Below are 11,652 nucleotides of genomic sequence, written 5' to 3' on the forward strand. Positions count from 1 at the left end.
CAGTTGACTGCTAACCAGAAGGCTGGCGGTTCAAACCCACCAGCCACTCCTCAGAAGGAAGGTTGGGCAATCTACTTCCATAGTGATACTGCCTGGGAAACCCAAGGAGGGGTCGCTGTGAGCTGGATTTGACTCATCAGCAGTGAGTTTGGTTTGCTTTATTTATTTATTTATATTGTGATCTGGGTGAAAATTTACAGAGCAAATTCACTTTCCATACAGTAGTTCACACACATTTTGTCTCACAACATTGACCACAATTCAGTACAATGCAACAGCTCCCCTCCCACTTCCTCCTGACAGTCACCTCTTCTCTGTGTCCATCCCTCCATGCACCCCTGCCCCCTGAGCTGTCTCTCTGTGCATAAACAGCCCTTCTTTCTCCCATGATTTTTCTCTCCAAGGAGTGTATCTACCTCAGGTAAATATTCAACTCATATGCCTGTCTTTTGTTTGCTGGAAGCCACAGGTGTGGGTTCAATTCCAGACCTGAAGGGCAGCTAGGGGCCATAGTCTCAGTGGTTCCACCAGGTTCTATCAGACCAGCAAACCTGGTGTCCCCCCCACCTTTTTTTTCCCAAATGATTTTGAGTTTTGTTTCACACTGTTCTCCCTCTCCATCCAGGATCTCCTACACAGATCCCCTTCTGAGTGGTTGACAGTGGTAGCTGGGCACCATCTAGTTCTTCTGGTCTCATAGTCATATAGGCTGCAGATCGCATGGTGTACCAGTCGCTAGGACTAATTCTTTCCGTGACTCTTTGGTTTTCTTCATTCTTCTTTGCTCTGGAGGAGGAGAGACCCATCATTGCATCTAGATGGCTGCTTGCAAGTTTTTAAGATCCCAGTTGCTACTTGCCAAAATAGGAGGTAGAACAGTTTTGTGTAGTATGTTATGCCAATTGAGCTTGATATCCGTGACTATGGTCCCGAGCCCACAGGTTCAACTATTTGGTTCCTTTGGGTGGCTGGCTGTGACCAAGAAGTGACTACAATCTTGTCCCTTGTCAGCTCTACTCTATACCTGGGAATTCAAATCATACAAATACACTTTTAGGGCCATTGTCTGCCAACCCTATGCATGGTCTTGGGTATACTCCCTGCTTCATAGACATACCTAATAGTTCAGCCTGTCCACCCATCTATATCCACTCATATACCCATGTTTGCCTTCACTGACAATGCAGTACTCTATGTGCAAAAGGGTTCACCTTTGTTGTCTGTGCCTCCCATGTACCTCTGTCTGTCTTCCTCAATGCCACCATCTTGATGACTCACAGTTGGTACATTGCCCTTCTCTTCACCCAAATCAATACTTATCTCTACCTATCTAACAGTGTTCTCTCCCCCGCACCCCCAGTAACCAACAAAGAAAATTTCCTTCCATAGATAAACCTTTCCTTGACTTTTCTAATAATGGACTAATATTTGTCCTTCTGTGATTAACTTATTTCACTCAGCATAATGTTTTCCAAGTTCATTCACATTATGTGGTGTTTTGCAGATTCTAGGTTATCCTTTAGGGTTGCATTGTACTCCATTGTGTGTATGTACCAAAGTTTGGTTATCCATTCCTCAGTTGATGGACACCTAGGTTGTTTCCATCTTTTGGCTATTGTAAATAGTGCTGTGATGAACATGGGTGTGCATATATCTGTTCTTGTCATGGCTCTCACTTCTTTAGGATATATACCTAGTAACGGAATGGCTGGGTCAAATGAAATTTCTAATTCCAACTTTTTAAGGAATTGCCATACTGCTTTCCACAGTGGTTGTACCATTTTATAGTCCCACCAACAGTGTAGGAGAGTCCCAATCTCTCTACATCCTCATCAGCATTTGTTATTTTCCATCTTGTTGAACTTTAGTACTAGTGCTGGAACAAGATGGTATCTCATTGTTGTTTTGATTTACATCTTCTAATGGCTAATGGTCGTGAGAATTTCTTCATATGTTTGTTGGCCACCTGAATATCCTCCTTGGTGAAGTGTCTATTCATGTCTTCTGCCCATTTTTAATAGGATTATTTTTGTCTGTTTGTTATTGAGGTGTTGGAATTTTCTTTTTTTTTTTTTAGTGTGAATTTAAAGAAAATCACTGGAAGACTATAATCTAATGCATGACACTGACAAGAACTTTAAATGTATTTATGGACCAATAAGCTTTATTTTAACATCTGCAAAAATATGAGCTGATGTGGAATATAGTAAGAAGTTTTTCTGAAGGGTTAAAATTTGTTCATTAAACAATAGAACTTGGTTCTGTCCCATAGTCTATTTCTGAATTCAGCTGATTGACACATTATTAATTTTCTGCCCTAAGTAATCATTTTTCATCATATACAAAATATAAAATCTTTGGGTGGTACTTCTCATTTTTCTGGAAATCTCTTTAACGCTTTCATTACTGAATTATTTTGTTTGTAAGATTTTCTAATTTTTTCTAGATGCCCCTATCCCACTGTCAAATACTGTCACACAGGACAATACACTCAAGCTTATTCAGTTTTAAAATAATGGGGTCCTGAGATCTCAGTGCAGTTCTAAGCATGAATAACATTAGAAGTCACAAAGAAACACCATTTGAAAATTAATTATTTAAATTTTCTTTTTGCCCTTTGAAGATGGCAAAGGTTGACCAAAAAAATTAGAAAGTTGTTTTTTAAAAATAAAAAAAAAAACTAAGTACAAAGAAAATTTAAATAATTTAACTTTCAAATGATGTTATAAATTTGTACCTTTATACTTCTGAAGTATTAAAGCTTAAAACTGCTCTAAAACTTTTGGGATCTATTCATATTGATAGCTCTGAACTCCCTGGTGGGCTACTTAACCTCCCTGAGCTTCCATTCTTTATCTGTAGAATGAATAACTAGAGCATATAGGGAGTCCCAAGGTGGTACAAAAGGACCTCTGGTAGCATAGTGCCTAAGGCACTTGACTGCTAACCAGAAGGCTGGCAGTTCAAACCCACCAGCCACTCCTCGGAAGGAAGATGGGCAATCTACTTCCGTAGTGATACTGCCTCGAAACCCAAAGAGGGGTCGCTATGAGTTGGGTCCAACTCAACGGCACATAACAATAATAACAAAGGTGGTACATATGGCTAAATGCTTAACTATGAACCTAAAGAACAGCCTGGTGATACACTTTTGAAAGGTCACAGCCTTGAAAACCCTGTGGTCCACAGGGAACATCTAATGTCAAATGGCAAAACACAGTTGATATAGATAATGTCCTACATCATAAAAAAAAAAAAAAAAAAAATTCTAATTTTTTTTGCTAATGGAATGCATGGTGAATCAGAGATTTTTGAATTTGTTGTTAGATAGGATGGAATTTGATAAATATTGTGTGGGATACATATATCCCAATGGACCTTGTGGTAGGATGGGTGGGATGAGTCATAAAAAAAAATATTCACTTGAGTATTACCTAATTCAGAACACCACACCAAGGAACCCCAGAGGTGAAAAATGTAAGTGGTATGTACCACAGGTTACGAAAGAGTCAAACTGCTTTCAGTTACAACAGAAAGGCAAGGTTTTTATCTGTTCTATTGGAGGCATAAATACAGTCCTCAATCCTCTTGTTTAAATTTACAAATACAAAATATAGAGCTTAATGTTAATATACAAAAAAAAAAATGTAATCTCTGCATGCTATAACAATAACTTTTGTTTTAAAAGTTTCATTAAACAATTATTTTTTAGTATCTCTTCACAAAGAAGTTATAAAGATATCTGTAAAACAATTGAAAAAGCACTTTAAAATCCTAGGATAAAAAATTATAAAGCACAAATTCTTATACATCTTTTTGTGATTTAAAAGTAAGAATAAAATGCTAAATTCTACAAGTTAGAATTTCTGAATCATTTCAAAGAACTTACAGGAAGGAACTAGAACATCAAACATAAATTTTTTTATGTCAATCCAATTAAGGTTTTGAAAAACTATAAAGTTGTCAGCACAATCCACTCAATAACTTGACACTGCACTAAAGACAAGATTAACTTGAAGGGCAGAGATTTGTATGCTAGATATTCCAGTTCTTCTGTGTAACCCGACCAAAATGGTCTTCTCATGTTTTTTTTCCCTTATGTTTCAAATAAAAGTAAATATACATATTGTAAAAGCTGTAAATAGCACACAAAGGTCCAAAATAAGTAAATCTCCTTTTCTCCCATAATCCAGTCAAGCTATTATCGTAAAAATTATGAAAATAGTCATACAAATAACTAACAAACTGAAGTCAACCTCAGAGTCTTTGTATCTGAAAATAATTCTCAGGCCTTCGGCAGTTTTGAATGCTTCTTATATTACCTCTTATACAGAGGAAAGCCATCCAGTCTTCTTAAAAAAAAAAAAAAAAAAAAAAAGCAACACACACACTGCTCAGCGAGGGTTAAATCCAGGCATCACCTCAGGCTCCATGGATCTGGCCATGGCTCCGGAGAGTCCCTGGTATCATCCCTGAAATTAAGAAAACTTCTCATAACAAAAATGAGGTCTCTGGTTGTAAAATGGAGAGGCTCTACTCTGTCAGAGATTTAGGCTGTCCTAGTCATTACTTTATAGAAAAATGTCTTTATTTAGCATTGTACAAAAAGGCATAGCCACAGAGTCCCAAACAGTAAAGTTAAAACCTGGTCTAGACTTTTCTAAAGAAAAGGCAAGATAACAAGAGACTAAAGATGAAGAACGGAAATTCCTTTCGAGAAACTCCGACCCCAGGTGAAAGCTGACTGTTTCTTCTACAAAGTGCACTCAGTCTCTGGTGAGCAGGAAAGGTTCACAGTTATACAGACTGCAGCTCAGCCGAGACCTTCCTGAATGCCTCGGATCCTCCTGGCCAGTTGCACATCCTTTGGGTAAAGAGTAACACGGCCAGCATGTAAGGAGAGAAGATAGGCGTCTTCAAAGAGATGAACTAGAAATGCTTCTGCTGCCTAGGGACAGGAAAAGAAATACAAAGACTGACACAGATGAGGGGGCATGGGCTTTTTTTTTTTCTTGGAGACTTGCTAATTTAGTCTTTGAAAGGTTGTTCACAGTATGAGACTAAACTGTGCCTGGGAATTCTGGTACCATCAACCAAGAATCCAGCCTCCAAATCCTTGGGTGTTAACTTCTTGCTCGTTTTAATAAAGGAGGAAAAGTCAGCTTGTGACAATCTAGTCAGCTATGTCCTAGTCGAAACCCATTGCCATCAAGTCAATTCTGACTCACAGTGATCCTATGAGAGTAGAACTGCTCCAAAGGGTTTCCAAGGGTGTAATCTTTAAAGAAGCAGATTGCCACATATTTCTCCTGCAGAGCAACTGGTGGAGTCAAACTACCAACCTTCCAGTTAGCAGGTGAGCACTTAACCAATGCACCATCAGGATTCATTATGTCCTGGTAGACATGTAGAATTCTAGAATGCCTCCTTTTCCCATACTCACCCCTCACCCAATTGTGCCTTGCCCTTTCTTACCTCTTGTAGGGCCAACAAGGCCTGGGCTTGCCAATTGAAGTCCACACCACGAGTGAATTTAGCACATACTTCTCTTGCCTATGAAGGAATTGGGATGGGGAATGGAGAAGGGGAATGAGAGAGGAGCACAGAGTAAAAGAGATTCAAGGGGAGATAGACTCTCTCTAAGAGTCTCCAATGAATCCTCGTTTCCATTATTCCTTCCTGGCTCTTAATCCTCAGACCTAGCTCAGTAGCAGGTGTCAATCCTGGAACCGTAGGATCTGGCATATCTCTCATTGGTGGTGGGGGAGGGAGATGACGAGGTGATTTCTTAGGTTAGGGAAAGAACCAAAAGGTGGGTAGATGACAGAATTCCTATTTGTATAATCAAAGAGCCCAGTTTCAAACGGACTGGGGTTTAGAGACTAATTCCACAACAAATTAGAAGGTACTTTTGGAGGGCTCATACTTTCAGATGATGAAGAGTTCCTACCAGATTAGAGAAGAGGTCCCTCAACCATTTAGGCAAGAGATGGTAGGCTCCTCAATACCTAGGAAATATAAAGAAAAGAGGGCAGCATGGGGGTTGGTAGGCAGCTCCCTAGAGCTCACCAGGAGGCTGAAGGGCCTCTTCCTTAACAATAGGTCTGTGCTCTTCTGAAGCTTCCGGATCTCCTTCAGAACTCGAGGTCTCCACCGGCCAGGTCGTCGGGAGGAAGTACCTGAGCAAAAAGGGTTGGGTCATAAAGTGCAGTGGAGAATAGGTAGTGCCTCACACAGAGACAGAAAAATGTCTAATCATTAGACTATGATACATTTCACTACAGCAAGAATTTTTGACTATTTTATTCATTGTTGTTATCTCCAGTGCCTAGAAAACAGCAAACTGGTGCTCAATAGATAGGTATCTATGCTATGCTAGGTGAATGAATCAATGATCCTTTGAGGTTTATCTCAAATGCCAACTCTTCCATGAAACCTTTCCCAAATCCTGATCCCTTTCCAACTAATGCGTCGCCTCCTTCGTCTGGGTCCCACAGTACTCTGTGCATTTCTTACCCATTCTTCTGTAGATCGGAAGCTCACTTTTTAGCTTTTTTTAAGCTGGAAGGAATCTGAGAATATCTAGTAAAATTTTCTTGTCATGGTTATCCTGAGGCCCAGAGAAGTGAAGACAGTTGGTCAAGGTTCACTAATGGCTGAGTTGGGACCTTAGAAGTGGCACAACTCAGTGCCAATGCAGGCACTTACCCTATGGAGTAAGAGCCTTTGGTCAAATCCTCCTTCCAAACAAAAAAAGGCAAAAAAAAAAAAAAATTTAAATCATTCCCCAAAGTAGAAATCTTAAAATTCATATTCTCTGACAAATTTTACTTACACTAGAAATTAAAAACACAAGAATATGAAAAAATAATTCTTCTAAATAACTCATGTTAAAGAGGAAATCTAAATGAAATCAGAGAATTTAGAAATGAACAGAAAAAAGTCTACAACTCAAAACCTGTGAGATACAAAGTATTACTAGACAAAAATGTATAATCTTAAAATATAACTATTAGAAAACAAGAACATTAAGGTAGCAGAGCATAGTGGGACTGTAAAACGATACAACCACTGTGGAAAGCAGTATGGTGATTCCTTAAAAAGCTGGAAATAGAAATACTATTTGACCCAGTAATCCCATTACTAGGTATATATCCTAAAGAAGTGAGAGCCAGGACAGGAGCAGATACATGCACACCCATGTTCATCACAGCACTACTTACAATAGGAAAAAGATAGAAACAACCTAGGTGCCTATCAACAGAAGAATGGATAACCAAACTATGGTACATACACACAATGGAATACTATGCAATACTAAAGAATAATGTAGAATCTGCAAATATCGCATAACATGGATGAACTTGGAGGACATTATGCTGAGTGAAAGAAGTCAATCACAGAAGGACAAATACAGCATTAGTTCATTATCGTAAAAGGTCAAGGAAAGGTTTATATACATAAGAAAACTTTGTTGGTTTCCTGGGGTGGGAGAGGAGAGGAGGGGAGGGAACACTGCAAAAAAGAAAAAGAAGAAGAATGCATTGACCCATGTTGCTTCAGTTTTGTGTATTTCACTGTACAAAAATTATATTTTAATAAAATGTATTAAAAAAAGAGCACAAGAAATTATCTGCATAAAAGAAATATTAAAGATAATAAAACATTGAAAAAAAAAAGGGGTGGGGTGGGGGAAACTGCCACTGAGTTAGATTTGAACTCATAGCAACCCAACAAGAGTAGAGCTGCCCCACAGGGTTTCCAAGGCTGTAAATCTTTGTGGAAGCAGATTGCCTCCTCTTTTTCTCATGTGGAACAGCTGGTTAGTAGCCCAATGCTTTAACCACAGCGCCATCAGAGCTCCTTAAAACAAAATATACTAATGAAAAAGAATAAAACAAAAAATAGTCCAGTAATAAATAATACCTATGACCAATTAAATGGACAGACATCTGATATGTTTAAAACTCTGAGCAAAGAATACAATACAGAAAAACAGAAACTAATATTTTGAAGAATAAAATTAACTTCAGAAACGTTATTCAAAGTCCAGCCAAGAAAAGAGAACCCAGAAGCAGCTCAATAGAAGGGTTTAACAACAAACTACAACAGTGTAGAAGAGCTGGAAGAGCAAGTAGGGGAAGGCAAGGCAATGCAGAGATAGCTTGTGCTACAGGTAGCTGGTGGGGAGAGTGGTTGTTCAATGGCAGAATTCTCACTTTCCATGCAGTATACTGGCTAGCGCGCCTCATTTGCAGTCACCATGTGTCGGAGGCTTGCATGTTGCTATGATGCTAAACAGGTTTTAGTGGAGCTTCCAGACTAAGACTGAACAGGATGAAAGACCTGACAATCTACTTCTGAAAATCAGAAAATGAATAACCTGTGGATCATACCAATCAAATCTAAAACAGATCATGGGATGGTATCGGAATGGGTAGGATTTTGTTCTATTGTGCATATTCTATTACCATGAGTTGGGGCCTGACTCAATGGCTAGCAGTGGAGACACCATCCCTGGTTACCAAAAATTCAGTGCCGTCAAGTTGTTTCCAACTCATAGCAACCCCTCCGTGGCAAACGAGGCGGTATCTCTACAGAAGTAGATTGCCAATCTTCCTTCTGAGGAGTGGCTGGTGGGTTTGAACTGCCAGCCTTCTGGTTAGCAGTCCAATGCCTTAGGCACTACACCACTGGGAACGTGGACATGGAAACAGCAGTGTAACTGATGACATTTAGGAGACAGAAAGAGGCCCCAGAGCTAGGAGATAAACTACTGGTTTCCACCTCTCCCCTGTACCAGTCAGTGATCCACAGTCACTGGAAGCAGCCTTTAGTAAACAGACATAAGAGTCACAGAAAATGTAAAGGTGAATACAACTAAAATTCATCAAACAATTTAAGAAAGCCAACACCATGAAAGGAACCAAACTCAACAAACAAGATAACCAATACCAGAAGAATCTCAGTTAATAGAGAAAAAAAATGTAAGTTGAATTGACTGCCAAGTGCATGTAGAGAGATTAACAGAAAGCCCCTGAGAAGGTGAGAGGAGGATATGACCATGAGCCCATACAGAAGGAGGAGTGGTTGCTTATAGGAAGGGGGTCATCTAGGTTCTTTGCAGTGGGGAGATGAGGGGAATCCAGTTTACAGGTTTCTATTCTCTCAGTGAAGTCCAAGGCAAGGTCATCATCAGCTAAGAGTAAATGGGTTCGAACCACTAACCTTTTGGTTAGCAGGCAAATGCCTTAACCACTATACCACCAGAGCCCCTTAGACAATATAATGGTCTACTTAAAAATTTCAACTGAAGCAACTAAAAAATGATTAGGATTAACGAGAATTCAGCAAGGTGGCTGGGTGCAAAGGTGACTTATGTTTTAGGAAAGAAAAATCTCATTCACAACAGCAACATCTACAAATAAGCTGTAATACACTTCTTTTTGCCCTGTCCTTACCTATATAACATTAGAGTTAGAAGATAAATAAAGCAATTGCCACCCATCCACAGGACAGAAATTGAGGACCACAAACTCTGTTCTCCTTCCTGGGACACAACTTCTGGAATGGACTAAAATGAGAGCTCTTTGAGTTAGAGGGTCTTGGTTCAATACCCAACACAGACACTCAGGAAAAAAACCCTGGAAAGATCCCTTCTAAGAGGCCTGTACTTGAAATTATTACAGAAAGCCGCCAATACTTAAGCAGTTTTAAAAAGCACAAACAGTTTTTTAAAAAATTCTGTGTCTGCTAGAACAAGCTGTGGGACCTTGCTCAAGTTACCTGGCCTGTGCCTGTTTTCTCATTAGCTGTACAATAGGGATATTATAAAGTTGAGACAATGCACGTAAAGAGCTTAACACAATGCATTATTAGTGTTTTTTGTTTGTTTCTTTTAAATAAAAGTTGCCGTGGAGCTAATGCCGACTGATGGCGACCCCACGTCCGAGTGGGGTGTTCAAAGGCTTCCTTTCTTCTGAATTGTTAGTGCTAAGTAAGCACTCATTAAATACTAGTAGTAACAATAAAGAGAATTTCTTAGGAGCCTGGTTCTGTGGGTCAGTCCTTTCCCCTTCTCCAGCCTCTCGCTGGGCTTGGTCCTTGACTGTGCCCACAGCCTATGTCTGATGGCAGAGCCGCTTGATCCCTTGCAGAAGAAGACCACTGCACCGGAGTCAAAAGGTTAGGCTCTGGCAGGTTCAGCCCAGGCAAGCGAGTCCCCTTCTCTCTTTGTGATAAGAGGACGGGGATACGGCCTGTCTACCTCACATACAGTCTGCAGGAGGGCCAGCTCTGAGGGAAAGGGGCGGCAGCCCGGTTACCTAAAGTGCGCCGCCGTGGGGTGCTGGGGGTCGGGCTTGGGCGGCGCCTTGTCGGGGCTTCGGGCTTGCGGATCCTCCGGCGCGGGCCCATGGCTGGTACAGAGTGGGTCCCGGCGCTCCGCCCCGAGCCAGGCGTCCGTTCCCCGTTCCTCCGGGCGTTCGCTCCTTCTCGGACTTGCGGAGCGAAAGGCCGGCGTCTGTGACCGCGCAGGCAGCGTGTTTCGGAGGAGTAGGCGCTCAGCTGCCCCCAACGCCGAATCCTACTTCAAATCTTTCGCACTACCTACTTCACTACCCGCGTTTTTTAAAACCCAAATTCAACGACTACCAGTGGCTGATTCTAGAACGCCCATGGCGTAGAGCTACAGCGGGGAGGACCAATGAGAGCACAGGCCGAAAGAAACGCAGAGTGGAGGTGATAGGAGGAGAGCTGGGATCGACTGTGAAACCGACCAACCGGCACTTGGTGCACTGAAAGAAGGCGAGAAGGCGGGGATTTCTCATGCATGTACTCGTTTGCTGGGGTGCTGATATCTGAAGTATCAGATCTTTTGCTCCATGTAACTGTTGATCAAATAGGGCAAGCTGATTTTGGAAAATGTAGATGATGTGTTTTGTGGAGCGTGTTTCTCTATATAATATAAATTACTTTCTTTAAACAATTTATGTTTGGCCCTATCAACCCTGTGAGGGGACCTTTAAAGATGAGGAAAGTGAGACCCACAGAGAATATGACAGTCCTATGTCGCGTCCGTGACTCTTCGTTTTTGTTAGGTGCCGTCCAGTCGGTTCAGACTCACAGCCCTTCTTTATATAACAGATTGAAACACTGTCGAGTCCTGCGCCATCTTCACAATCATTGCTGTATTTGAGCCCATTACGTAGCATAGTGGCTAAAGCACTTGACTGCTAACCAGAAGGCTGGCGGTTCAAACCCACCAGCCACTCCTCGGAAGGAAGGTTGGGCAATCCTACTTCCGTAGTGATACTGCCTCGGAAACCCAAGGAGGGGTCGCTATGAGTCGGGGCCGACTCGACGGCACATAACAACAACAACAACAACAACCCTTTCTTGAACACTCCGCAAATATGACTCAAACGCTTGTTTAACTGCTTGAACTTTATTGATCATTAGGGTCCAGGGGACAGCCAGGTTCCCTGGGGCTCTGGAGATGAGTTCCAGACAGGGCAAGCCTCATCACTCATGGATCACACTTTTGGCTCAGTACCTTCTTTCATTCTGAGCGACTTGATCCTACCCTGTTGGGGACAAGATGAATTCAGTTCATGTCTCACGAAAAAAGGGAATTTTCATTTTTTACACGTT

At 41.2% G+C, this 11,652-nt stretch overlaps 1 protein-coding gene across 1 annotated transcript; it reads right to left on the reverse strand.

Annotated features, from left to right (window-relative positions):
- Window positions 1-4,813: 4,813 nt before the first annotated feature.
- CENPA (centromere protein A) lies at window positions 4,814-10,416 on the reverse strand. Its single transcript, XM_007938873.1, has 4 exons — window positions 10,326-10,416; window positions 6,070-6,179; window positions 5,476-5,553; window positions 4,814-4,948 (listed from the first exon to the last, which is right to left on the reverse strand). Exons 1-4 carry the CDS (start codon window positions 10,414-10,416, stop codon window positions 4,814-4,816), a joined length of 414 nt encoding a protein of 137 aa, XP_007937064.1.
- Window positions 10,417-11,652: the final 1,236 nt, after the last annotated feature.

The sequence above is a fragment of the Orycteropus afer genome, unplaced genomic scaffold (genome assembly GCF_000298275.1).
Source record: "Orycteropus afer afer isolate SDZICR_OR568_19922 unplaced genomic scaffold, OryAfe1.0 scaffold00054, whole genome shotgun sequence".
NCBI lineage: Eukaryota > Metazoa > Chordata > Mammalia > Tubulidentata > Orycteropodidae > Orycteropus > Orycteropus afer.

Excerpts from the sequence above, each read along its gene's own strand:
- CENPA (XM_007938873.1), bottom strand. The coding sequence starts at position 10,416 with ATGGGCCCGCGCCGGAGGATCCGCAAGCCCGAAGCCCCGACAAGGCGC. Across the intron at positions 5,554-6,069 it reads AGAGGCCCTTCAGCCTCCTG|GCAAGAGAAGTATGTGCTAA; the intron begins GTGAGCTCTAGG and ends ATTCCTTCATAG. Across the intron at positions 4,949-5,475 it reads CCTTGTTGGCCCTACAAGAG|GCAGCAGAAGCATTTCTAGT; the intron begins GTAAGAAAGGGC and ends TCCTGTCCCTAG.